Source organism: Hippocampus guttulatus, chromosome 19 (genome assembly GCF_054856545.1).
Source record: "Hippocampus guttulatus isolate MCC_2025c chromosome 19, RoL_Hgut_1.0, whole genome shotgun sequence".
Lineage (NCBI taxonomy): Eukaryota > Metazoa > Chordata > Actinopteri > Syngnathiformes > Syngnathidae > Hippocampus > Hippocampus guttulatus.
Genome location: NC_141279.1, coordinates 3132397 through 3159787, shown reverse-complemented (window position 1 = coordinate 3159787; position 27391 = coordinate 3132397). Strand labels below are relative to the sequence as shown.

Sequence of the window (27391 nt, the reverse complement as noted above, 5' to 3'; positions counted from 1 at the left end):
ATGGAAGAAAAACTTGGAGCTGTGCCTCTTTCCTTTGACTTGTATTCCCCGCATGTTGCTGTCTGCTTTTTTCACAATTCTATTGCTCGAGTTCAAGTCTCTTTAATACCAAGTCCAAAAATTGGGCTTCGGTCTGACTCAGGTAAAAGCCTGTAACACGCACCTTGGCTCTCTTGCGGCACAACGCCGTCACGATGGCCATGTGACCCCCGGCGGCGGCATAGCCAAGCGGCGTCAGGCCACTCTCGGAGGGTGCGTCTGTATAGGCGCCGAATTCCAGCAGCAGGGCCACCATGTCCATGTAGCCCAGGTGGGCGTGGACGCACAGCACTGGAGCATTGTTGAGCACCTCCGTACGGTAGTTGACGTTGGCCCCGCCCAGCATCAGCAACCGACTCACCTGCAAACACACACGCATGCATCAATCGGATATGAGTGACAGGTTAGCCTTTCGTGGTGCAACAAATGTGCTTCTCAACTTATTTCCACACATTTCAATGACACATGTTAATATTTTATTCTACTTTATAAATGATTGGACCAGAGCTGAATAATAAATAAAATGAAAACAGATGATTATGATGTAAAATTACTGGCTGATGACATTCGATTTTTTAATCTAAATATTGAATCATTCATCTCTGAATTATCATAAAAACGACACACGCGCTTGAAATTTAAATGAATCCAAATCATTTGTGGTGAACTCAAGCATAGGTGCTCACCTTGATGTTGGGCGTGTAGAGGTTCCTCAGTGACGAGAGCGCTGCCGACAGACCATCCGTGCTGTAGGACACCCATAGGCCTTGCAAGATGGACGAGGACACGCCCACTTTCTTACTGAGACCCTTGAACAGATGGCATACTCCAGCTGGAAATTTTGTGTGTTTCAACTTATATCCAATATATGCAGGCAGGAAAACGCAAAGGAATGTCACAGCCGCAGTTGCTTTTTAAGCTAGAAGAACAATGTACGTCCATTGCTGTGACTTTGGTCAACAGCAAATCACATCGTATGAACAATCGATGCAGGAATCAAGGTTGGTTCAAAGGTTCACAGACTTTTTTTTTTGCAATTGGATGAATTTTTGTGAACGTGGAGGCCAGCCAATACCTTGAAGATATGTGCTTTGAGGATGTGGTGGCCCAGCTCGATTGTCTGTTGCCGGTTCAGCTTGTTCTCTTGCCGCGAGAACCAGAAGGCCAGCAGGGTGTGGCCGCTCCTGTGAACGCACAACCGGAACAAACTTTGAGATGCCTGAATCAAGAAAACGCTTATTTGCGGGTGGGATTTACAGCATGACACACTTCCTCAGGGGGGGAAAAAAAAATCTGAACCTTGATGGCGACTAATGAGATGCGTCTATTTATGCCTGACTGACTAATGCGGCATTGGAGGTACATTTCTGCATGGCTTATTCACAGACTATGTTTGCTCTTTGAACACATTGCGTTGGTCATCATAAATGTTTAGTATCAATTAATAACTCAGGGTCGGGCACATATGGCTATGACATGTTTATTGTTGTAAATTGTAAAGTGTTGACTTTTAATTTTATATAGGAATATGATCATTTTATCACCCTTTTAAAATAATCGCCAAAGTGCTATTTTGATTTCTTTTTTTAAATGGTTTGCCTGAAACATCGCAGGATGTTGGCCACCTCTGCTAAAATCCGTAGGCGAACAGATCATATAATTCAATCCCTGAAATGAAATTATTAATAAATATAATCCGCAGTTGGGGCTCAGGTTGTTGTGGATTAGGAAGGTGACAATATTTAACAATATATTTTTTTAGCCCCGATCTCACAGACACATGCAAGAAACACATTCCAAATAAAAACCAGTGAGTGCACTCCCCCCACGCCAATAAATTGGTGATTCCTGCATTAAAGCAACAACTCCAACAAAACAATCTCATCTGACCTGGGATCACACAGGAACTTGGTCTTCTCGCCTTCCTCACGCCATATTAACCACTCCCGGAAGGACGGGTGGACAAACATGCGGGTGCCGTCCCGCCTCTTCACCAGGAAGACGGACAGGTTGTCCACACGCTGCTGGAAGTCCTCCCAGTCCAGCGTACCCTGGATGAGCGCCACGGTTAGCAAATAGCTTCGCCGTTTAACATCTCGTGTCATGGGTGTGGATCTTGTCGGACCTGCAGCGAGCCGGCGTTGATGGCTTGGTAGATTTGCTCGTCGGTGAGCGGGTGCAGCGAGGCCACAGCCACGTTGAGCAGAGGCAGCGCCCGCTCAAACGACGACTGCGTGGGGAAGCGCATGTTGCACTGCAGCAGGTACACCTCGGCCAGGTTGACCGGAACCACCTGAAGAAGCAAAGAAGAATCAGGTTGGAAACGTTGGAAGGGCTAGAATGGTTCTGTTGGAATCCCTGCTCTGTATTAAACATTAAAATTACTGAATAAAAAAAAAATCACGAGACATGTTCTGCAGCTGAATCAGTCCCCTGTATTAAATATAAAACGCATTGAACGTAAGTAAAACTGAGCCATCTGCTGGTTTTTGTTGTTTTGTTTTTTTTGTTGCCTGCCCATCACACAAAAAAAAATCAGTTTTTGTTTCGTTTTGTTTTTGCGGGGGAGGTGTCACCTTGTAGCTGGAGCTCTTGAGGACCAGGTAGCCCTTCTCAATAAGGTCAAAGGTGAGCTTGAGGTACAGGTAGGAGCCCTGACTGAGGGCCTTGAGGTGTCCGCTAAGTTTGCCGAAGGTGGTGTTGTCCATCTTGCCGTTGAGCGAGATGTTGTTCTGGATCTCCAGGCTACTGTGGATGCGGTGCAGGATGTAACCCTGCAGGTCCTGATCGATGGCGTCGTTCTCCTCGAGGCCATCCAGCGAGATGCGGTGGAACGGCAGCGGGTTGGTGATCTCTTGCAAGGTGGTCCGCACCGTGACGACCAGCTTGAGCCAGGGGGGGAACTTGTGGATGGTCTTGCAGAGGAAGGAGACAATGGTGTCGCCGTAGTCGGGCTTGTGGAACTCGGCTTCGTTCAGGCCATCGATGAGGACGATCAGGTCCTCCTCTGAATTGATCTTCCTCTCTGGAGAGTTAAAAAAAAAAAATGTAACCTATATATATACAGTATATATAAAATGTGTGAAGTACTTGAAAGCCCGTTGATCCAAAAATCCAAAGAGGTGACAAATCCAAACGTTACCTTTGTAGAGAGCATCCAAGGGTTCGAGTACGCCCCTCCTGAAGGATGCCAAGGGGTCCTGGACGCAGGAGCGCAGGCTCAGCACGCTCTGCAGGTGTGGCTCACGCAACATCTGCTCCCTGTAGGCCGCCAGGTGAGGCGAGCGGCACAGCAGCGCCGCCACGTTGTGCACAAATTCGGGCACCAGGCAAGTGTAGGCATTGTCCGCCTGGCAGTAATGGTATGCCACCACCTGCAGGGGCCGACAGAGGAAGGGGGGGGAGGGGGGGACAGGAAGTTGACACTGCTGTTCCATTGTGCTTTTCAGATATGAATAATTCATTACTTTCGCCTGCAGAGAGTCCGTGCCCATTAAAAAAAGAAAATCTACGTCCATAGTACAATGACAACAAGGGGGAGGGTGTAAAAGGAGAAGAAAAAAAAAAAAAAAAAAAGAGTTGGAGGGTGAAAAAGTGAGTGAGCTCAATTATTAATATGCAGACTTAACAAGATCTAATCGCAGGGCTGGGAAGTGACATTCTACATGGATTATTGTTTCATAAGACTCCCTGGCTAAGTTGTTTATTTATTTTTTTTAAATACACATGCATAATGCACGTGCCGTGGCGGGGGATCGGGTGTCCTCACACGGTGTACAGTCCACGGGGGACGCGCAACACGACTCGCACAATTATGAGGGAATTTTTGAAAATTTCATTTGATCGAGAACATGGCTGTAGTCGACCAATTTATTTGTTGGTGCACAAACCCTGAAAAAAAAAAAACCAAACCGCAAAAGAACGGTTTCATTTGGAAAATTGTCCCTTTTTTGCATGTGAAATTTTAATTTTGTTGTTGGAATGAGAATAGCCACCTCTTGTTGACCGCACAAAACCAAAAAAAAAAAAGGTTAAAAACAAAAAGGGTGGATACAGTTTACTGCGTTTTTTCTTTTGCATTCAAATTTGAATTTTACAGAGGAAATGGTCTGTTTTTAATCATTATATTGATTGACGCACCTCCTTTGCACCACGACCACCTTTAAAAATAAAAAGGCCAAACTCAAGTTGTGTCTACTGATTATTTTTGTAAATTGTGCAATTATATATTTCAATTTTTATTTTGTCGAGGACATGCTCCTTTCTAACTATTTTATCTGCTGCTACACCCCCTTTTCAGCAAAAAAAAAAAAAAAAAGGCCAAACTCAAGTTGTGTCTACGAATTATTTTTTGTAAATTGTGTAATTATATATTTCAATTTTTATTTTGTCGAGGACATGCTCCTTTTTAACTATTTTATCTGCTGCCACACCCCCTTTTCTGGGAAAAAAAAGGCTGTGCACCTGAGAGGCAAGTCTCCTCATGGACTCCTCCTGGCGCCGCCTCATCTCAGGGGTCCCTGGACAGCTGCCTCCCCCCAGCGTGCCATGCGTGGGCTGTGGCTGGCTGAGAGGGAGCCCCTCGCCATCTGGACACGCAACCACACACATCCCCAATCAAAATATTGTACTTTTAGAACTTTTTTTTTTTGGTTTGAAATATTATAATTGAAGGAACTTTACGTTTAGGCGAGGCCTGCGGGCTGTCAGAGGCGATCTGTCGCATGCGCGTGCCATGGCAGCTGAGCGCCACCAGGCGAGAGACGATGGCCGTCTTGCCGAAGCCGATGTTGCCAACAACCACCACGCCTCGGGTGCTGCCGGGATGATTGAGGTGACCGTCGATCTCCCGGAAGAGCCACTCGCGGCCAGTGAACACAGAGTCCACCGTGATGGACGGCACTTCAAAAAGCAACGGTTTCAGGGTGATGTCCTGGGGCCGGTACGGCGCAAAACGTACTGCTGGGTCAGAAAAGACAAAGAAGTTTCACTTGGTGGAGAAAAGCATTTCAATGATTAAGTTGCAAACAACAATGACAACACGGTCTAAGGCACTGTTATCAAACTCGAGGCCCGGGGGCCAGATCTGGCCCGCCACATCATTTTATGTGGCCCGCGAAAGCAAATCAAACATGTCACCTTCCATGATGCTTGCTAAAATCTCTACCAAAACTTAAAATTCTCATATATAATAAATAAGAGACGGACTGTACGCATTTTCTTGTCACCAAACCCCTTAGTACAGGAACTTAAACAATAGTTGAAGAAGCCATTATTGAATTTGGTTTCAGTCATAACAGCCCTTCAAGGGAAACAGTAACTAAAATGTCATGCCATGACAAAAAATGAGTTTGACACCCCTGGTCTAAGGCAAGGTCTAATATTGGTTTGGCGTTCGGCAGCTTTGTGCCGTCCTTGAATGGAAATTTCTATGCAAGGGAACCTTTTGACCTGGAGGTGGAATCACAGTAGGTCATTTTCTCATGCACTTCAAAACCCTTACTGTTGATTGGTGGATCATTTATACATGCGTTGAGAAATGTCAGGTGAAAAACTAAATATATTAAGAGCACGTATTTTGCGCATAGGCATTTCCCCCCCCCCCCCCCCCCCCCGATTTTAAATTGCATTTTTGTCATACATCTGGTTAGGTGTCAAATTAGGGTTTCAAAGTAAAGCTTGACGCAAAAGTGTTGCAAGACTCAGTGAGGACTTCATAATTGTCTTTCAAGTCCATATTTAGGATTCAAGTTTCAGCAGACAACACTGGGATCGATTGTGACATTTTGTCAGCCCCTTTCGTCACACATTCCTGGCGATTAGACAAAAATGCGGAACCTCAAGAACATTTCCCACAGACCCAGGCTGCAGTGTTACTTCACACTGCCCTATTCTGACACTAGGGGGAGTTGCTAGACTACATTTGTGACGGGTCAGTATCGGTGACAATGTGGGACACAAATAATGGGATGTGATGAGACATAAAGGTGACCTTAAGGGACACGACTGGACAAAACAGGAAATGATGAGACATAATTGGGGACATTGTGGGACACTATGGAATAAAATGGGACATACAAGGGGATAACAATGGACACGACTGTGCAAAATAGGACATATTGGGACATAATGGGGCATTATGACACACAACCTTGGATATTGTGAGAAGCTATGGAACAAAACGTAATACAATGGGACATAATAGGGGACATTATGGAACACAGACACACAATGTTACTCACGTGACTGCGACTGCCAGGCATGGGAGTTGTTCGCGGAACCTGAGGCAAAGCAAAGAGGATACAAAGCGTGTTGTGGGGGGTCAAGTGAAGGTGGGGGGAAAAAAAACCCAAGAAGAAGCAGCAGACTATTTAGTGCTGTGGAATGTCAACATTCCGCGTCTGTACATTTTGGGAGGGGGGGAAAAAATTCCATTAGTTGTGTGTGGCGATTTGTTATGACTGAACAAAGGTGGGGAAAGTGATCGTCGGGTGTTAGACTTCACATTTCTGTTCCATTCCTCTGCAATTTCTTTCATACGGGAGCTGTCCCGCTTTTGACACTATCCCTACGAAGCTGGCGAATGGACCTTTTCATCAGTTCGTCACATGACTGAGTCGAGCAATTCTGACTGCCTGCGTCGCAGTTGCACTTCATTACTGAAAACCTTACCAAAAACAAACAAAGCTGCTCTAGAAAACACCATTTAGATGAGTCGACATGATGACGTTACGACAACAGTAGCATATTAGAAACCTGCCAGAACAGATTTAGCGCTCAGCATTACAAATCATTGAGAAGATCGGCATTGATTAGGAGGCATATAAAGTTTGTTCCCGCCGTGAATCATGGTGAAGCATCGCAGTCTTCTGCAACAGCGGTGACTGAATTCATGAGCGAATGGAAGGTGTCAAGTTTATACCCTTTTCGAAAACCGAAAAAGCAATTGACGAGAAAAGTCTCGATCAACACGACGAGCCAAATCTGTTGAGAAAAATTACATTTGGTGTGAAACACCTACACAAGAATAAGCTGAGAAAATGAGAGCTCGTGTTTCAGGGGTTAAACGTGTTTGCAAGGCTTGCTCTTCACAACTCCTCTAAGCGCGCCTTTCCGGACCTGGTTTTGTGGCTTCGAGGTTTTGAACTGGCAGAAGAGGTGTGTCTGTACATGATGCAGCATTTATGCGCAGTGTTTGGCAAGGTTTCTAAAGTACATTAGTGTGTCCTTTGCAAATGGCTCATTGCTAAAGAGCCCCAGCTAAGGTGCGATAATGAGCCCATATTTCCTCTTCATCGTTTTCCTTGAGCCACAGACAGTTGCTCTGCTGCTCTTTGTCTCTAAAGTGCTGCTCGTAAAGTTTCCAGGAATCCTCAGAAAAAGGAAGAAAGCCCCGCACTTGTGCTGATGCAAGGGCCCTCTGTTTGGGTGAAAGACAGAACGTGACGCAAAAAAAAAAAAAAAAAAAAAAAAAAACTACATTCTGCGCGACTGTTTTATGTGTGCCTAATCCAATTAAACTCGGGGAGCCTAGAAGTGTCCGCTTTGCGGCAAGAGTCAAGGCTTCAAACTGAGGTGAAGGTTTGCACTCGGGGATCATGCAAACATTGGGTTTTCAAATTAAGCCTGTGTTCAGGATTATGGTTTCAAATTAGGGCTTTAAATCAGTTTTAGTGTTTCCACCTGGGGTAAGGCTGTCAAATTAGGCTTACAGGCCTGGGAGAGGGTTTCAAACTAAGGTTAGAGGTTCAAGACTAGGCTCCAGTTTTGCAAAATTTGCTACTCCGCGGCATCAGCTACTCCAGGAAAAGACGGCGGCCATGTTGTCAATAAGGGCGCGGGGAATCGTTTACGGAAAGATGGACGCTTCCTCGGTCATCAAACACTTCCCAAACGCACCTTTTGCCACCCTAGGGTGACATTGAGCAACACTGCCCACCTCCTCCGCATCCTCCTTCGCCCGCAACCACGGAAAAGCTCGGCCGCCAGACGGCCGCCAGACAGCCGTTTGAATTATTCACCGGGTGACAATGACTCACGGTGGCTGAGCGGTCCCGAGCAGGACGAAGAGGCAAGGATGGAAGAGGAGGACGTGAGGAAATGATGAAGGAAAGGCGAGGATGCATGGGAGAAAGAGAATGTTGCAAGAAAGGGTGGTGAAGAAGGCAGGGAGGGAAGAGGAGGATGTCATGAAGGAAGAGGAAGGGTGCAGAGAAAGAAGAGATGGATGAAAGGAAGGAACCAAGGAGTGCAAGAAGGGAAGGAAGGAAGAGGAGGATGAAAAGAAGCTGGCGAAGCAAGAGAAAAGTCCAAGAAGTGAGAGGTGAATGCAAGGAAGGAAGCGGAAGACTGACGAACAAAAGATGCAAGGAAGGAAGAAGCGGTGCCGAGGTAAGGAAGAGGTGAACATAAGGAAGGAAGCCACAAGGAGAAAGGGGAAGGGTGCTGGGGCCATGACGGGAATGGTCAGTCATTGTAGCCATGGAGGTCTCAAACTCAACTTTCAAAATGGCTGCCTGAAAGGTCATTAAGTCCCGCCTTCCTGCATGTCAGTCTGTGTGCGTGCGTGTGTGCTGTGAGCTGGCACGCACTGACCTCTGAGGTCCTGCCCTGAGCGGCCGGGCCCGCAGGTGGTGCTCTGTCTGGGCATGCGCAGCGAGGTGCGCAAGGGGGTGTGCCTCTGCTCGTCAAGGTAGGCCAGGTCCTCCAGGTGGGCCGAGCTGGTGGCTGTATGAAAAAGGGTGGGTGGGGATTATTGTAACAATCAAGTACCAAAATACACGCAACACAATATTAAGTGCACACTGTTGTTGTTGCACAACAATTGCCTTTCCAAAAAGTAATAATGCTCAGATTTATAGCAGAACCGGCAATGCGCAAGCGATAATAACAATAAAACACAATTTATTTTTGTTCATTTTCCTTAATTTCTCGGTAAATAATTCATGAATCTGGAAGATAACATTTACTCTTGGCTAGGAAGAGGTCTGTGCCAGACCGAGTGCCGCTCTAGTGGAACGGGCTGTTGCATGCAGACCTGGTTGTAATGTTTTTCTTCGCTATATGAGAAGCTCATAATATTATAAACAGCTCTCAGTACGAGTTGCCGACGGCTGCAAGCTACCACCACAATAACAAACATTAAAGCTGCCTGCAGCAATGAAGTACAAAGCACAACAAAATCACCTCAAAAAAGCCGCTTTTAAACATCACGGTCGACTTCCTAATTGAAATGGATGGAAGCCCCGGCACCACCATTTTCATGGCAAATCCTCCGAAATGATCATCAAACTTTGACACCATTCACCACCCACATGACACGTCGTAGGCAAGAGCCTTGGCAAATTAGAGTCGCCCATCTGTCTGGGACTCTTCATTGAGGCTCATTTGGGCAAATTCCCGAGTAAGAGTTGGAATCTGCGCAAAATGGCTCCTTCAAACCAAAATGGCCGACTTCCTGTTCAGTTTGGAGCTTGGGTCCTTCAGGCTTTTTCGTGATTCCTGTTATACTTGGATAGAAGCTTCTGCAAAAAGTAATGCCTTTTAGGGCATGTCTCCCTGATGCTTAGGTACAGAAAACTATTTGAGAACGATTACTGTATTTCATTTTTTCGATATCCTTGAAGGCTACTAGTGTCTAACATGCCCACTAAATAGGAGCCTTGTAGTGTTAGCTGTGGGGCCCGGCCGGTATTGATTGTTTTGCAGATTACGATATTTGGCAGAATAAAGTTTGGATGATCAGTTAATCGGTCCGTTTATGGGATGTCGCTGAATATTTGTCAACTGTGGGCTCGTGAAGCCCCTTGAGACTCTTTTATTTATTTTTCAAAATTAATACAAATAAACATGACTTCAAAATTACACAATGAATAAAACAAATTCTTTTTTTGGTTCCTGAACACTTACACAGGCAGAGCATTTGACTGTTCATACGACATATTTTGTCTTGTAGTGTCTGATCAACTTTACAGCAGAGTGAGAAGGAAGCTGATTTTTAGAACGTTAGAATGTCATTAGCGTTGCGTTCTGCTGTGATGTGTAAAAAAAAAATAAAATAAAATGGTGGCAAAATATTTAGGCTGATTTTAAAAGCGTGAATATCAGCCTATCCAATTCGTATTGCCAGACAGTATGACTTGCTGACCGCTAGTCGGAAGGCCTAATCACAGTCCACAGTTAGGTAGACCTAAAGTGACACTAGCAAGCAGAAAACTCAACATTAGTCAGACAGAGTCATTAGACTATGCCAGTGCTAGTGCTCCTACTAGTGCGTCGAACTATCTTACTTGTGAGGACAAAGAGCGAACTAGTACATAGGCCTTAAGATGGATATCAGGGATAGCGAATACACCATCAGCTTTCCATGCAGGCTGTGATAATGTTAAGTGGCCAGTAAGTGCGCATGGGAAAAGCGCTTGCAACAAGATGGACTCCAGAAGCGTTCCTCCGCCAGAGGAAGCCTCGGCGGATGCAATCGCCCGCCCTGTAGAATTCCCTCCTCTCGCCGTCTGTCACTCGGCAGATCTCTCAGGATTAATTAGCCACGCAGATGTCTTATTCATGAAACCCGGCGTTAGCTGCTGATTGTTTCGTGGCCAATACGCAATGAGATTAGATCGGCGCGGACGTGATAGACCTTCACAGCCCAAGCCCGCGTCGTGACAAACGAGGGCACAAACGATTCCTGATAACGAACATCAGCGGTGATGAAGGGAGGCCGGCAAAAGAAAGGCGAAGGAGACCACCACCGGGTTTTTAACTGAATAGATGGATTAGTGTTGTACAAGCAAGGAGACAATTTCTTAAGAAAAAAAAAACTATCCAAGTGAAAGCTGTTGTGCGTGCCGATCCACTTCAGATAAAATCTCATCTAATCTAACATCTCCATGCGACAGCTATCCAGTCGTTATCGTTGTACTCGCACAACAACAACTCAGCAGACTGACAATTAAAGGCCATTTGGAGTTCAAATTTCTTCACAAACGGATCAATGTCAACTTCCAAGTTCCCACCACTGCCAAAAGCGAACTGGACCTTTCTCCGTATCATTTTGAGAGGTTTAGACCACCCCTCTGTGGCATCAACCGACGAGGAGCCTAACAGGCAGACACTAACTCAGCATTATTTACATAGTCGACATTATCATGAACGCCATTAGTTGGATGCTTTGAAAGGCTCTACCTGCCCAGTGCTTGCGATTTCAAAACCACTCATCATGATTTGCAGTCCAAATTCCAGAAAGTATTTTTCTTTCATGTTGGTGGTCCTTATCACCATATTCCAATTGTGAATAAAGCAAGTTTTATATCATCATAATAGCATGTTAGCATGTCCTGGTAATTCTGCAAGTGCATCCCACCTTCCACCAACCCTAGAGGAAGACACAGCAGCCCCTCTGCCCTGACCTGGTTCTTAGTCTCGTTCCAAGCGCCATCAGGCTTCTGCTGACGAATCAAGTGTACTTCTAAGGGCCAAAACATGAGCTGCACGGGCTTCCCAAAGTGGAAGTTAAATGGCAAATGAGAACATTGAAAGGCACGCCCTGGAGGGGTTGGAGCGTGCCGGGGGGGGGGGGGGGGGGGGGCTATAACTTAGTCTCTGAGAGGAGCAAAAGGAGACATTAATCTGCTGCTAAGCCAAGGAGGAATGACTCAGGGCCACTGAGCTGAAAAGGCTCCATTTTCTCAATTTTCAATGCGAGGACTCCAATCTGTGTGCTCATCTTGTCTATCTGCAATGCAGCAGTCTGTTCACATCACGTCCGCCGCTGCTGTGCCAACGGGATAAGTCTGCGCCGAGGCACATTGGCGGGAGGAAAAAGAGGAAGCAAAAGGTGGCGGGAAGGAAAGAAGAGGAAAAGATGTTTAAACCGATGGAAAGAAGGTTAAGCAGGTACGTAGAAATAAGATTTAGATAGGAATGGGGAGGGAGGACTCTTTAAACCTGTTAAAGGAAAGGAAAATGTTAGGTGGGAAAGAGGAGAAAAAAAATTAAAATTAAGAGTGAAAGGAAAGAATGTTGCTATGAAGTAAACATGGAAAAAAAAACATGAGGGGAAAACTAACTGGTGGAAGCAGGTAGCTCCGCCGGTGGGTTGGAAAGGGGGATATTAGAAAGGAAAAACTAAACCGGTAAGGTGGAAGAAAACGGCTGGAAGGAAGCAAGGAAGGAAGCGAGGGAGGAAATAAAGGAAGGAAGGAAGGAAGGAAGGAAGGAAGGGGGGACACAAAGAGAAAAGCAGGAGTGAAGGAAGGAGAAAGAAAGGAAAAGAGAAGACTATACTAAGTGGAGAAGGAAGAAAGAAAAAGCAAAGAAAGAAAGAGCGTGATTGGCACATTGTTTGACAACGTGATAATATAATTACGCCTGCAAGTCAATAATGGCGGCTGCAAGATTGCCCCGCCTACCACGAGGACTTTGCGTGCTGAGTAATGGAAGTGAGGCATTTATTGGAGGATGGATTCCTCCTCCTGATGGGAGAGCGTAGAAGCCGTTAACGCCCGGGGCTTTTGATGTACCGCCGGCCACGCAAAAGCGGCCAATGGGAAGCCGGCGTCATGATGGCTCTTTACGGTGGGGGGGGGGGGGGGGGGGGCGAGAAGGAGGAATGATGGAATTGTGCCGTTTCAGGCTTTCCCGATATTGACGAAGGCGACCCGCGTCATCATGCGCTCTATGCTAACATACGGCAACACCAGCAAGTACGAGCATGAAAGCAACATTTACAAACTCCTACCGTGGCTTCAAACAGCCAACCCAAGCTTGAAAACCCGCCCCTTATCTCCAAACCCGAATTTGAATTCTGATGATGAAAGTTCCTCACGAAGGAAAAAGGCAAGCAGGAAAAGAAAGGAGCAAAGAGGTTGGGTGCTGAAATATGTCACTGCTGCGAGTGTTTTCAAAAGCTGAGCAAGCATATTTCTGCGAGGGAGGGAGGGAGGGAGGGAGGTGTGGGAGGGGGACTCACCGGCCACAGAATTGGGTCGGGGCATGAGGTACAAGGGGATGGAGTGGGCCGAGTGCGAGGACATGCTCTCCAGGCTGCGCTCAGGGATCTTGTTGAGGCTGTACGTGGACGCCGTCATGTTCTCGTCCACGCGGTACAGGACGGAGTCCATGCCTGATTTCTGCGACTGCCACAGTTTCAGGTTGCCGCGCGAGCCCTCTGTGCTGCCGCCGCCGTGCTTGCTGCCGCAGCGCTCCATGTTCTCCGAGTAGCTGGTCAGCGTGGCTGCACAGACAAATCATGCCAGTTGGGAACCACGCGTGGCAGATTGACAGCTCATTTGAAATCCTAAATTGAGACTATAACGTTGTTTGGACAAGCTAATTTGAAACCTTAACCCAGGTTTGAAATCCTAACTTCAATCTCTAACCTTGGGTTGAACCCCTCATTTGAAACCCAAATCTGAAACCTTGGTATGAAACACTGACTGAAAACTGTAACCCTAATTTGCAACCTTAACCCAACGTGGAAACCCTCATTTGTAACCATAATCCTAACTCAAAACCCAATTTGAAACCATCGCCCAAATTTGAAACGACAACCAAATTTGAAACCCTAACCCCAGTTCAAAACCCTGCCTTGAAACACGAATTTGGAAGATAGCTTTGAAAACTTAACTCATTCCCTCCCAAAGACGTTTTTAAACGTCTTTTCAGACTTGATCTAGAATTGGCTGGTACTGAATGAGTTAACCTCAATTTGATACCCTAAATTTAAAGCCTATCCTAGCCATGAAACCCTAACTAGAAAACCGAAAACAACCTTAAAAAACAAAAAACAAATTTGAAACCTTAACCTGGAACCCTTATCCAGGTTTGAAACCCTACCCCTAACTTCAACCCCTCACCCTGATTTGGAACCCAAATCTCAAACCGTGATCCAATATTGACATCCTGTTTTGAAACCATAGCCAGAGGCTTGCAACCCTAACCCTTGATGCCTAACCCTTTTACTTGAAATCCTAACGCTCATGTGTAACCCTTAATCCTGCTTCTTTAGTATCTTCAGGATATTCGAAGGCACTCTCACCGATGATTCCGCTGTCGCGGCTCTCCAGTGTGGAGGTGGGGCTGGTGACCGAGCCGTAGGCGCACTCCCTTGTGCCCGCCTGGCCCGACATGGCGGCGGGCAAGGTGGAGCAGGGGCTGCCCGCAGGGGGTGATGCGGTGCTGCTGGTCAACGTGGAGCATGGGCTGATGCGCTGGTTCTGGCCCTGAGGTGACAAACACACACACACACACACACACATACGTTAAAATTCCGTTTTGAAGACGTGGACGACATCAAGATGGTCCTGACGAAGGAGCTGCGTAGAAACGCAGGAGAACACTTCCAGGAATGCATGAAAGGCTGGAAGGGTGTGTTAAGACACCACAAAGAGAAAACTCGTCGTTCAAATTGGAAATCTATCTTTTGTGACAGCGGCCACAGCTCACACAACAACATAGAAAGAGACTCATTGTTCGTCTCCCTGCAGTGAGTCCTCAGCGTGTCAGCTCAGGTTCGCAGACCGAGCACCATGGGGGACCTAAAATATAAAGAAAAAGCGGCTGCGAGCCCTCAGACGCACCCGCGCAGAAAAAATTCATGCACGTGTATGTGAAGTGTGTGGAGATCTCCGTAGAGAGGAGAGGAAAGGTGAAGTGGTGCTCAAGGCTACATCCACCTGACTGTGGAACACACTCGTGATAGTTACACATGACATATATCCACAAACCGTAAGACACTACCAACTCGACATGCTCAACATTTCTCCATTACCTGTCTCAAAAACTAAACTAACAAGAAGGCTTGTCTGCTTGCTTAAACCAAGGAAACCTCGGTTGGTGACGTGCGAGGTCTGGGCTGGGAAAATATCCCGAGATGCATTTGGTGCCGCTATCCAAACGGCTAGGGAGAGAACTCATGTTTTCCATTTTGTCATTTTACGGAAATACGGTGACCTACAGTGACCTTGACGACCTATGCTAACAATGCTGTGAATGTGATGATAGGTCATCACAACTGCGGAGCTGTGAGCAAATTCCAAACATCCTCCCGACAACAATACAACATCAACACAAGCAAAATAAGTCACATTTAGCCCGATAGCTGTTTAATTTTACATTATCGTTTATTGACATGGAAAACTAGCAGTCCTGTAATGCTATAACGATGGTAGCGATGGAGCTTTACGCAAATGCTAACATCGCTATCCAACATCATGATAGCATAGCATGCTATGTTAACTGCTCTGTGGTAGATGTGAAGCTTTGAGCGAAATAGCTACATCACTCCACTGCGTACTGGCAGCTAAATGTTCATCACACTGAGCGAGCTAATACCAGCAATCACTTAACTCATTCAGTACCAGCCAATTCTAGACCAAGTCTGAAAAGACGTTTAAAAACGTCTTTGGGAGTGAATGAGTTAATATTTTAGTTTATGATTTATGCATCAGTTTCACAGGCATCGTGTTTTTGCAAGGCAAAGCAGTGTACTCGACATGTTTACATTGTACTTAAGGGCAGGTAAGCGAAACAAGACGAGCGTACACGGCGTGCAGCAGGCGGCCGGCGTGAGTCACATCTCTTAAAAAAAGAGGCGCTTGAATCAACCTCTCTCGCTCTCTACACCCCCGCCGTGACAGCACCGCTCACTTCAAGCAGCAGTTGGTCCATCACACAATGCTATTATTTCCACACGTACTGTACCTGTGCAAAACGTGACGAATAAGCGTCAAATAGGAGTCTATTCCTTGGGCACAACACGTCATGCTCAGCTATGAAGTGATTATTATTATTATTATTTTTAAGATCAAGTATTAGTTAGCCACACAGATACTACGATTTCACAATTTACAGTTCACATTCAATTATCAAAAGGAGGTTTGAAATCAATCGTACGTTTGCAAAATGTGATGCGATACAAGTGAGGTTCGGCGACGAAGCCTTTATTAGTCCAATAAAGGTTCAGTGTATTTGGCCGTATAATCCTTTAAAAAACACACACACATACACACAAAAGCCACCTCACTCTTTTCAATATCATCATGTCGGGATGAAAGGTGAGAATAAAGAGTTTTATGAGTTTTCAAAGACAAAGATGCAATTGTATATGAGGATGTTAAAGAGCATTTTTAAAAGGGAAGAAAGTCCTATTTTAAAGTGTGTAACTACTGTTTCAAATCTTTATGACTCCCAAGCTACTGTGACGACGATCATACCGTTATGATGAATTAGTTATGTAAACAACAGGACATATTCAGCCCCGCCGAGAGTCCTACAAAGCATCCAACAATGACCTCAAGTCAACGGGTGATTTGAATGCTGTTTTGCATCCTACCTGTGGGTCTTTCAAAATAAGAGTCACTTCCTCTCACCTGTCTGGCCTCGGGCTCCTCCATGCTGTAGTGGGGACCGGCTGGCCCCTCGCTCGCTTTGTCTCCCAGAAGGAAGCCCAGGCGCGTCATCAATGTGTTGGCGGCCTCATCCACCGTGGGAGGGGGGCCCAGCTCCTGGCTCGACTCCCCTGCGGAGGCGGCGGGAAGGAGAGAAGAGAGGGAGAAGGAGTGTTAGGTGGCGGGGGGGGGAAATAAGAGCAATAAAGCAGATGCTAAAATAAGAGGCGACATGTCCACCTGGATGCATCCCACCCACATCCCGCCCTCGCTGCCTGGACGTCTTAAACAAAGTCCAAAATGCCTTCATTCACGAGCCTTTCAAGAGAAGCAAACGTCACTCCTGCCTACTCGTGGACAGCCGCTCCTCTTCTGCGACAACACACGCCCGACGTAACAAGATACGCCGCTCACCTGTTTGACGACGCCAGACAAAAGCGGGCCAGGCGACGCCCTTCTGTCCTGTTTGCACACGCTCTTTGCGGCAACGAGGGAAAGAAAAAGCTCCACCCTTCCCCCCCCCAAAAAAAAAAAAAAAAAAAAACGTAAAACAACAACATGTGGTGCTTTGACCTACTGTAAATGCTGACAATCCCAAAATGGCAACATCAACACAAGCACCTCACGTTCTGTGAACAGCGGTATCTTGTTTCACGAGTTGAATTTGTTCTGGAACAAAGCTCGAAACTGAATGCACCCTAATATCCAATCTTTTTTTTTTTTTTTTTTTTAAATAGGCACTACACCATTCTAGCCAACCAAAAACAACAGTTACATTTTAAAACAAATAGCACTACATTGTGTAGAAGAAGAGCAACAACAACAAAATAGAAGGTAATGTTAAGATTTATTAAACATATGGATTTTTTGAGCCCAATTGCGATATTTGCGATGATGAGAACCCATTAAACAGACGATTAATTAAAAAATAGAAATATACTTTGTATAATTAATAATACTCTTCTGTCCCTTTGGACCTCCAACAGTAAAGATAAGAATTACAGTCAGTGCCTTTGATTTTTAGGGTACCTTGGAGAAAAAAAAAATTATGGGTTAGATGGGTTCAATAAAAAGGCGTGGCTGTCGTGAGTGACGTCACAAGCTGGAGTCGGTTCGTCTGCCTGTGAGTGCCTAGGAGTGAGTTGCAGCCTACACCAGTTGCTTGCGAGTGTTCTCATTTTGCATTCGAGTCTTTTGACTGTTGCCTGTCGTGTTCAATAAACGGCTGAAAGTGCATCGGCGCACATGCAAGGTCATTACAGTATCGTAATCGCTCCTTTTATTTCACGTCACTTGAGCGGAGTGGCTCCTACTTCAAATTTTGGCTCCCACTAAGTGAAAGGCTCATCATCGGGGGGGGGGGATGGATTTGCTCTCACAATCTTAATTCAACCTGACAATATGCGATGCTAACAGTCCTGTGATGCTACACCGAGTTAGCCACACACCATTCCATCCAGCCATTATCCAAACCGCTTATCCTCACGAGGGTCGCGGGTGTGCTGGAGCCTAACAGAGCCCATCCTAACATGCACAAAATATAACTGCTGCGAAATGCTAATACCTACCTGCTGACACACCCACAATGACAATAACAACACATTAGGAAAGGCCAATGGTTGAGAAAAAAAAAAGAAACGTCTTACTGTAGTTATTTTCCAGTCACCTTCCTTATTTACATGCTATCATATTAGGTCATTAGACTGCAGCATGCCCCTCCAGGTTTCCTTCACTCCCCGGAGTGTTCCCGAGCCGAGTGGCTGTAATTGGATGAACGATCGGGACGGTCTGAACTTAAATAAACAGCGGAGACGCTCACTTCGCTTCCTCTGTTGTCATCGTTTTCCAGCGAGGCAGGTCAGACCAGACCGGCAGGTAATTGCAGTGTCCGTTAGACAGAAGACTGAATAATGTCATGTCATGACATTAGACGAAGCCCTATGTCTAAATAAACAGGCAGTTTTAATCTTAAGAGGCTAGAAAACCAACATCAAATCCAAAATTCAACCTTTGGGACTTGTTAAGCCGATCTCAGGCCCGAGAAAGCCATTTTCAACAAAACACGAGATCAACTTTTGAACTCGTAACATTTTGATGTGGGCTGTGGGTGATTTTATAATAAAATTTGTGAAAGCTTGTCCCAAAATGTTCTTTACTTCTGCTGAAATGTAGTCATAAATATTATAATAAACAAATGAAGGAACAATTATGTAACAGTATGGGGCGATTACAGTACAAGGAACATATTACCTACTCCGCAAACAACCACAGTGCAGCTCAGCTTCTGGAAAGCAAACACCTTCTCAAAGCGCTGTTACCATTGTACAAAACTATTTTACTCTCGCCGTATCGTCAAATGGAGTCACAGCAGTAAGTCATGTCATTGCGAGTCCTCGAAAAGCATAACTAGTCACATGTTTGAAACTTTTACTGACCTGCTTTGTTCATTGCCTCAGAAGACAAACTGGTTTGTTTCCATTTAAATATAATAATTTTTTTTACTATTGACACAAGCATGTTCTTTCCCTTACTGCACTGAACGTGAACTCAACTAAAGTACGTACCCAAGTAAGATTTTTTTGTTATTCGCCACCATGAAACCAAATAAAACATCCTCGCCGCAAAAACAGAGGCATGTGAAAAAACAAATGATAATGCCCTCAGTCCAAACTTTAAGGCCTTTTTTTTTTTTTTTGCCAGTTGGAGGCCGAAAGCCGTTTCTGGAAAAGACACAAACTGTGATGTTGTCAGTCTAGCTAGCTAGTACGTTATCATAACACAAGTTACCGTTAGCATTAGCTGACAGACTACACAAAATCGATCGGATTTGATAACCTCGACCAGACCTCGGCCAGCACCAAAAGAGTGTAAAGCCTAATTCAAAGCACACTTTTGTATCGAGACTCATGCAGTGAGTGACGTTTTCGTCAACGATGATGAAATAATTTCGTTAACGCCCTTATTTTTTCATCACTATAAGATAATGACGAGTTGAACGTGGCTCTTTGATGACTAAAATATGATCTGCTGAATGTTCGTTTTTGTTGACGAGACGAAAGAGAGAGCATTAAAAAAAAAACTTTTCTCATACACCAAAAAATATGTAGGGTTCAAATTGTTGTTCGTTTGTCACGTCAAACTGCAACAAATGAGCTCATTAGCGCACGAATAAACCGATACCATGTCGTGAGTTTATGTGGCGCTCTCTTCAACGCTATCCTGAGCTCTTCCACCGCACACACTTCCCATTTTGCAAAGAAAATCATCGCGCGAACTTCTAAGCAAGTCAAGCGGATGTCGTCCCATCACCGCGATGCCTCGCGGCTCCCTAATGGCCCAACGTGAGCTTATGAAAACACACACGCACACCCGCTCCCCACCCGCTGGATTCCTGAGCTGCAAAAGGGGAGACAGATGGTTGCCATGGCAACTATCTTTCACCACAGAGCTTGGAATGCGTGTCCGTGCATTCCGGGAAAAGCGGATTAATAAAGGGAAAACTGCTCAGTTTTCACCTGGACACGGAGCAAAAAAAAAAAAAAAACGTCGGATGCACGAGGAACAGCAGGAAAAACAGACGACACCTAATTCACTTTTCACATCGGTGGAAATACATCCCAATACTAAAAAAAGCAGCGTGGTAGAAAATCACTTTCCTCTGATATTATCTGCAATCTCAAAAGTTTCATTCACACGTGAAGGCTCTGCGTGTTCAATTTCAAAATGGAAATGATTGACATGAATGGCAAATATTTTAGTTAGCACAACAAGTAGTTTGCTCCAGAATTTGCCGAGTTGCTTTTACCTCAATCTTGGAAGTTTTGGGAAGACTGCAAGGAACAATTTAGTTGTGTAAACTATTTTTCCTTTGTTGTGAATGGCAGGGAAAGCTAATTTTCCCAATTGCTCAACTTAAAATGTTATTGTTTTGAGGTCTTGAAACTTTTGAATTCACTCAGCTTTTATTTTATTATTACAGTCACTACTGTGTTCAGCCCCTGGAAATCCAAAGGAAAACATTTTTTCTTTTTTTTTTTTTTAAGTTGATGCCAAATGCAGCACGAAAAAGCCAAAGCAAATAAAAAGCAGAAAACGCGGAACACGAATAAAAAGAGATGCTTTGTCGGTTATTTCATGAATAGATCGAAATGGATGATTAGCAAATACGCTGTGACAGTTTACACCAGCGACAGCAACACAACATCTGATCCATTTGGCAGCAACACTAAAAAAAAAAATCCCACAGAAGCTGTTCACGCACATTATTATGGCTCACGTGCTCTCGGATCTAGAAAACTTTCGAGCGTAGATGCATCCTTGCCGCTACCAAATTTCCACTCTGTACATATCTTGGCATTTTGTTCACGAAAGACAAAAGCGGCGATGACTCAACACTTTGTCTTCCAATCTATGATGCCAGGGAATCAAGTGGCTACCGCGTAGGATGCTTTTTTTTTTTTAATACTACTCATCCCAGGGCCCCTTTGTTGGGGTTCAAATCAATATAACAGTACGTATGACTGGTTTTGCCGTCCTTTACCACAAAGGCCCACAGTGGACTTTTCCTGCTACTCAGCTTGGCCACATTTAGATATAATTACACGTACGCACACATGCACACGCGCGCACACACACACTTGTGAAAACAATACCAGCCACTTGCGGCTACCCTGTGCGTTTTTCTCTTATTGTTACATGGTGATGAACCCTCGAGACTGATTTCTATTGTCCATGCCTGCATCCATCCACACTCGTGTTAACGTGAAGCATAAAACTGCCACTTGAGGGCTGGAACAAAACGTTTGCAGTTATCTGACCTTGTGCTTTCATACAGCATCCCGCGGCCCGGATCGTCCCATCATGTCGAGACGAATTCCCTTACGACACACGGTCAACGTCGGGTTCTGTGTGAAGGGTAGCAACGTGGAACTGGTGAGGAAGTGGATCCTCACTTTGACCACCCCGTTGCGTTGAAATGCAATGACTTATCGCACGCATATTCCACCTCATTCGGTTTCGTGTGAAAGGCACAGTCTCTTGTCACGCCTCTTATTGCGAAGTGCTGAGTCATGAAAGGGACCAAATCTCAAGCAAGTATCCTAGAAGTCAGCAAATAAAACAAGTGACACGATCTGGCACACCAGCAGGTGTTAAGTCGACACCATGCCGTGACTTGCGCCAGGAAACGCTGGTTAAGAGCTAAGATGTCCATCTGTCTGCCTAGGAAATAAAAGCCTGACTTGCCCGCCGCCTACCCCCCCACCGCTTTCTGCGGTTCTACCAAAGACCCAGACGCCATCGCATTTGGAATCAAGCGCTATCTTCGCTTCAGTGGCGCCATTGATTACCTTGACCAAAAAGTGTCGCATCTGCAGTAACTCGCAGAGGTGGGTACCTGATCCTACTCAATTTGGGGTTGGGAAAAATGCACACTAAAGATACAGGAAAACGTCAATGGATCAGAAATGAGACACTACCAACGGTATTGTGAGATCACAATGAAGAGTAAAGGGATCATGCTTATTGCCATGGCGCAAGTAAAGTAAGAAACATTGGGTACGCTTGTACTCGAATGAGAGCACATTGTTTCAAATACTGGGAAAATGTTGTATGCAAAATACTAAACATGACCAAAATCTCAGATTTAACTAGGAAAAAGAAACATACAAAAACTTTAGAAAATAGAAAATATAGAGAAAAATATGAAAGCATTACCCCAAAAATACACAAAAACACTAAGGAGGAAAGGTGACAAACATATTACATGAAAGTAAACAATTAGATGGAAAAAAAATTATAGAGAAATATCAGGAAAAAATGGAAATATAAAAAAACAAAGAATGGGGGAAATTATTTAAAAAAATAATATAGGGGGAAACATGAAAAATGCACATGAAAGAAAATATTTACAAAAAATAAAAATAATGTAATAGGTCTATTAAAAAACAGACAGATATACTACTATATTTAAAAAAAATACACAAATACTAGAAAAAGAATGCAACATTTCTGGGTTAAAATGTTTAAAAAATATTCGTGGAATATAATATTTCAAAAATATTAGAAAACCGTGAACATTAGATACCAAAGCAAAAACATTAGACATGAATATTAGGGGAACATTTGTTGAAAAATACACAAACACTCAACAAAAACAAAAAATTTAACATAGACGAATGAAAACATTAAATTATCTCCTTGCAGTGCAACAGCACACCAGAAGGCAAAATTCGAAAAGCAGCTACTCCTCTCCAAGATGCTAAACACGGTATTGACGACACTTACATCTGGAAACTAATAAACTAAAAAACGGTTTCATCCTTGCAATGCATCTGTCAAGACCACCTACTTGGAGCCCCCATCGGGCACAGGCTCCACAGGAGAGGCTGGCAAACCGAAAAGCCCACCATTTTGTGGCTAAATTGTGTCGATCAAGACCTCGGAGCTTCATGCGTCTACATCCACACAGAAATCGAAGCATATCCTCCAGTGACCTGCTTAAGCAGGCCGGGCAGGACGGAATGGAGGGGGTGTCGACTGGGATATGCGTTTCACGAAGACCGGACTGGAGTGCGGATTACAGACTACTCCAGGAAGAGGAGCCGTGTGAGATTAGGGGACAAATATTTAACATTTCACATTCCTCGTACCATTAAGCAATGCTTTCCCTCTTCGCTTCTGTTCGGGCAACGCGACAAAAGCCAACATGCGGGAAAGGGGGCGGGAGGGCCAGAAACTTACCTGGGCACAATCTATCCAGGTGGGAATTCCAGGCTGGGTCGGGGGAGCTGAGCTCCGATTGCGGAACGCGAGGGCTCTCCACGAACTTTGCTTTCCGCAGAGGGGCTGGGAGCAGACAAACACACACACAGGGAGACAAGGCACACACAGACACACGTATATATATTAGGGAGTTGGAGGGGGAGACATGGGGGTGACAAAGAGCTTGTAAAGCAGCAATTTTACAATCGATTCAAGACAAACCACTCAGACAAACCTCCATCGACAATACATAGACAGGCTTGTTTATAAATAATCAATAAGAGGTTGAAGCGGACCCTGTCAATCTTAATTGTTCATCTTAGCAAGATATATTGGACACTTTTGTGGGGAACATTTGGGGGAAATTATTTTCTGATCCAACAAACAATGAACTTGGTCAAAAAGCAAGCGGATAATTTCCAATATGTGTGACTTCACAAATAGACGGACAAAAGTTCCCAGAATCTTCCCAAAAGAGTGGAAGCTTGGGTAACAACTTCCTGGTGGCGTCCCAATACTTATGTCAATGTATCGCGCAATTTATGTACCTTTGTGTGTGACATTTTACAACATTAGTCCTCCAGCATCAACATGAATCACAGCTGAAAATGGGGCATGAGTGGAGTTCCACAGGGATATGAATGAGGTCCGGGTTTGCTTTCATAACGGATGAACATAAAAGGTTGCCGATATGGAGCAACAACGTCAGCAAAGTCCCAAGTAGCAACGTGACACAGCTATGAGAGGAGTCTGCAAACTAAAGTGCCAGTTCCGCAGCATTGTTGAGTCAGCAGGGCGAATTTTGCGAGCATGCGTCGGCCCGCCGCTGCCATCTGCCTTCAAAATGTGTTCACGAGCGTGTTTACTCCAAATGTCTGGCTTTGACTGAGTGCACAAACACGGACTTTTGTGCAAACAGACATGAGATGAGTTGCTCGAAACGAACGGCAATGAGCGGAGCGAGACGGGCTCATTCATCGTTTTCTACTTTGTATTTTGAAAGCGGACCAGACGCGAGCGCATCTGGGCACCTTACAGCTGTGGTAAACTGCCTAATTCCATGAATGAATACTGAAAAGGCATGCTACTCGATAAACAGCGCGTGACAGATTTTGTAGGAAGCTCAAAGCTTTCCGCATCACCACTGGCACAAACGGGCTGCTAGCAACTTGCAGGCGAAAGTTAGCTTTGCTGTGTTCATGTCACATTATCATCTTAGAACGTGCAACGACATTTGGCTGGTGTTTTTGTCTCGCTTATGTAATAATAAAGGCCATTCTTTTTTGCTAATATGGCATAAATGTGTCCAAATTATAAAACGCACTCTAAAGTCTCGTTAAATAAATAAATACAAATTATGATTACAATTCACTTTGTGACTAAATTTGACGAAAACCTTTTGGAGATTTTGTTGATTCAAAGTGGACGAAAAGTTTTTGTGGATTCCTGTCATGATAAACATCCTACCAATCCAGTGCCTATCAGTCAAGTTGGCATTTCACAGCCAGAGAACGATGACTGCTTTGATGTTTTGCATGCACAGTAGCTGCGGTGGCACATGACCAGGAAGCAGCAGCAAAACAGCTTTGCCTCAATCCACTTTGATTTGGACTTATCCCGATAAGCTCCTCTCTCTTGCAGGCGCGGCGAAGAGCCAGCTGCGACTCGTATCGCGCCTCCGCCCTCGCCACCGACCGACCGCGCCATCAGCGTGCGACGTAAACTGGAGATTAACGCGTTTGTTTTGTTTCTCTCCCGGATTTTCACCTGTGTGAAAGGGTTGCGGGAGCGACCATCTATCCCCACGAGTAAATCCTCTCCGCGGCGTCGGCTCCCGGCGACTTAAATCTGGCGGATGTACAGTGGCGTTGTGTTGTGAACGCGCGCCAAGCCAAGGATGGCTGACAGGGTTGATGGATGGCAGTAATGCAAATCCACTCCTCTAATGAGCTTATGAATAACTACACCTACATTGTGGGTACATCAATGCACATGCTGCACGGAGTCAACGCTAGTATGGTGAAATGATAACTAAATTTGGTAACTTGAGGCGAACCCCTGTTTATTATGAGGCATACGTTCCAGATGCGATGGCAAACAGGTGAAAATCTGCGACATGGAGAGACTGCGTCAAGAAAATGTTTTGAATAGCGAATAACTCCCGCAGGCTTAAATTACATATGAACTGAGTGAAACACACTTTTTAAGCAGACTATGTACTGTATGTACTTATGTAAAATGTATTAATTACAGAATATTTGCCTTTAAGAGGCGTGGCGGTTTATATATATATAAACATATGTACATACATATGTACATACACACACACACACACAAAGCTAAATCTAATAAATACAGCAATTCTGAAAACCCGTTCTAAGAACTAACTGAAACCAGCTGAATTGTAAAACGAATAAGTCATACGAAAAAAAACTACAAAATCTGTGATATGGCAGAGACGTGTGACAACATTTTATACTCTTTACAATAGGAGATACTCTGCACACATTACTCTACCTGCCATTATTTGTCTTTTTTTTTTTGTGTTCGCGTTCAGACTATTTCATCTAAAAGGCTGTTTAACACATTTGAATCCATAAAACCTTAAAATGCAAATCGTAACATTTGTATTGAGTGTGTTGGTCACAAAAGATCCTTGGCAAATCGGTCTGTACAGATTATTATCATTTGTAATGTGTTATTTCGGCATTGCTGTCGTTTTGATGGCCATCAATTCACTTGAAAGTGAAAGCAACGTGACAGAATTCATCGACACTAACATTGCGATTCGAGGTAAACAGAATGGACTCCGTTTTAACCCATGTGGCTTGAAGGCTCATCTGATTTGACATATTTCTCGATCCCAGGAGTCTTGCATTCTCATCTCAGCGTCTCCTTAATTTAAATTTCATTTCGTATTATACCCATAATTCCTAAAGGGAAATTCAAGGTACACTCTGCTGTATATTTTGAGCGACACACCACATGGCGAACCCGATCAGACATGCAGGCTCGATGTTGAAGCACTTCCCGTTCGCATGGTTCAACCACATGTTTTTGAGCGATATACAGTTTTTCACTGATCATTTGTGATATATTTACAGTAGAGTTTAACTGTTAATACAAGCAATTATAATTATTAAAGTGCGCCATTTGTGGCAGAGCTCTGAACTAAAAGCTCCATCAGATTAACGTGTGTGTCTTACAAACCAAATGTGAGATTGTTTCACTTTTTTTTTTTTTTAATTTAGTGGGTGCCAGTTCGATACAGATGCGCTCAACTGAATCCGAATTTTGAATGCACGTTTTCTCCACGGCGAGCACGTGGAGAAAACGTGTACCATCGCTCAACCCGCGCCTGGACACACACAAACATACGTACAATAACAGCTCATGAGAATGTGTTCCACAAAAGGTTTCCAGTTTCACTGGAGGGAAGTCATGGTCACATGCTCCCAAAAAAAAAGTCATCTCGGCGACAGCAGAGATGCAAATAAATATATAAAACAATATGCTCGCATTTTAGAAGACGTGACACGCTCATTAATTCAATTCGGCCGAATGAAAACAAACTGTGGTGTGACGCGACGTCATCTCGCGTCCTTCGGCGTCGTGGCTTCGACGTTATTGTATACGACAGCTGGTGGAAGACCGCCACTAGCCACACTCGCATATTTTTATCTCAAGATTGCTTTGAATAGCAATCCCTAAAATAGACACAATCTTTAGTTCGACCAGCTTCAAAAAAAACACAGGGCCTTTCATTTATGTAACATACGTGATATGGACCCGATTTGAATATATACAAATGCATCTCAATAACTACGGGAGAAAAAGTTCATTTACTTCAGCAGTTCAACTCAAACTTTTGTTGAATTGATGCTAACATATGGCTAACCCTGTCACCGCTAGTCCGAACGTTGACGCGGAGAAGAGTTGTGTTTTTCCGAGTATGTAAATTGGATTATTTTCACGATTCCATTTCCAACCTAACTGCTATCATAAATTTTTTTTTAAAAATCCTAAAATACTTGAACTGTTTCTTCTCCTCACATTGATTGAACTCCAAAATCCGATTAGCTCTTGGAGAAGTCGCTAGCTTCGTTGCATGAGTTTCACTTTTTGAATTGAACCGCAAAATCAAAATGTACATAAGATTTAAGTATGTACCGTTTGTCCGTACTTATAAGACGTTGCACTGA

At 44.5% G+C, this 27391-nt stretch overlaps 1 protein-coding gene across 10 annotated transcripts in view; it reads right to left on the bottom strand.

Annotated features, from left to right (window-relative positions):
* tanc2b (tetratricopeptide repeat, ankyrin repeat and coiled-coil containing 2b) overlaps positions 1-27391 on the bottom strand; it is a 71755-nt gene that overhangs the window by 10334 nt on the left and 34030 nt on the right. For 4 of the 10 annotated variants that reach the window (XM_086138979.1, XM_086138981.1, XM_086138986.1 and 1 more), the window contains 15 exons: positions 23169-23273; positions 16410-16558; positions 14078-14261; positions 13010-13273; positions 8635-8766; positions 6282-6320; positions 4723-5001; positions 4504-4628; positions 3182-3413; positions 2616-3064; positions 2165-2332; positions 1930-2090; positions 1115-1223; positions 726-848; positions 164-400 (listed from right to left, as the gene is read on the bottom strand). In XM_086138979.1, the coding sequence (XP_085995105.1) occupies positions 164-400; positions 726-848; positions 1115-1223; positions 1930-2090; positions 2165-2332; positions 2616-3064; positions 3182-3413; positions 4504-4628; positions 4723-5001; positions 6282-6320; positions 8635-8766; positions 13010-13273; positions 14078-14261; positions 16410-16558; positions 23169-23273 (2756 nt within the window). Of the gene's footprint in view, positions 1-163; positions 401-725; positions 849-1114; positions 1224-1929; positions 2091-2164; positions 2333-2615; positions 3065-3181; positions 3414-4503; positions 4629-4722; positions 5002-6281; positions 6321-8634; positions 8767-13009; positions 13274-14077; positions 14262-16409; positions 16559-22776; positions 22933-23168; positions 23274-27391 lie in introns of those variants that run through there. The other 6 variants (XM_086138983.1, XM_086138989.1, XM_086138980.1 and 3 more) reach the window with 5 other exon arrangements.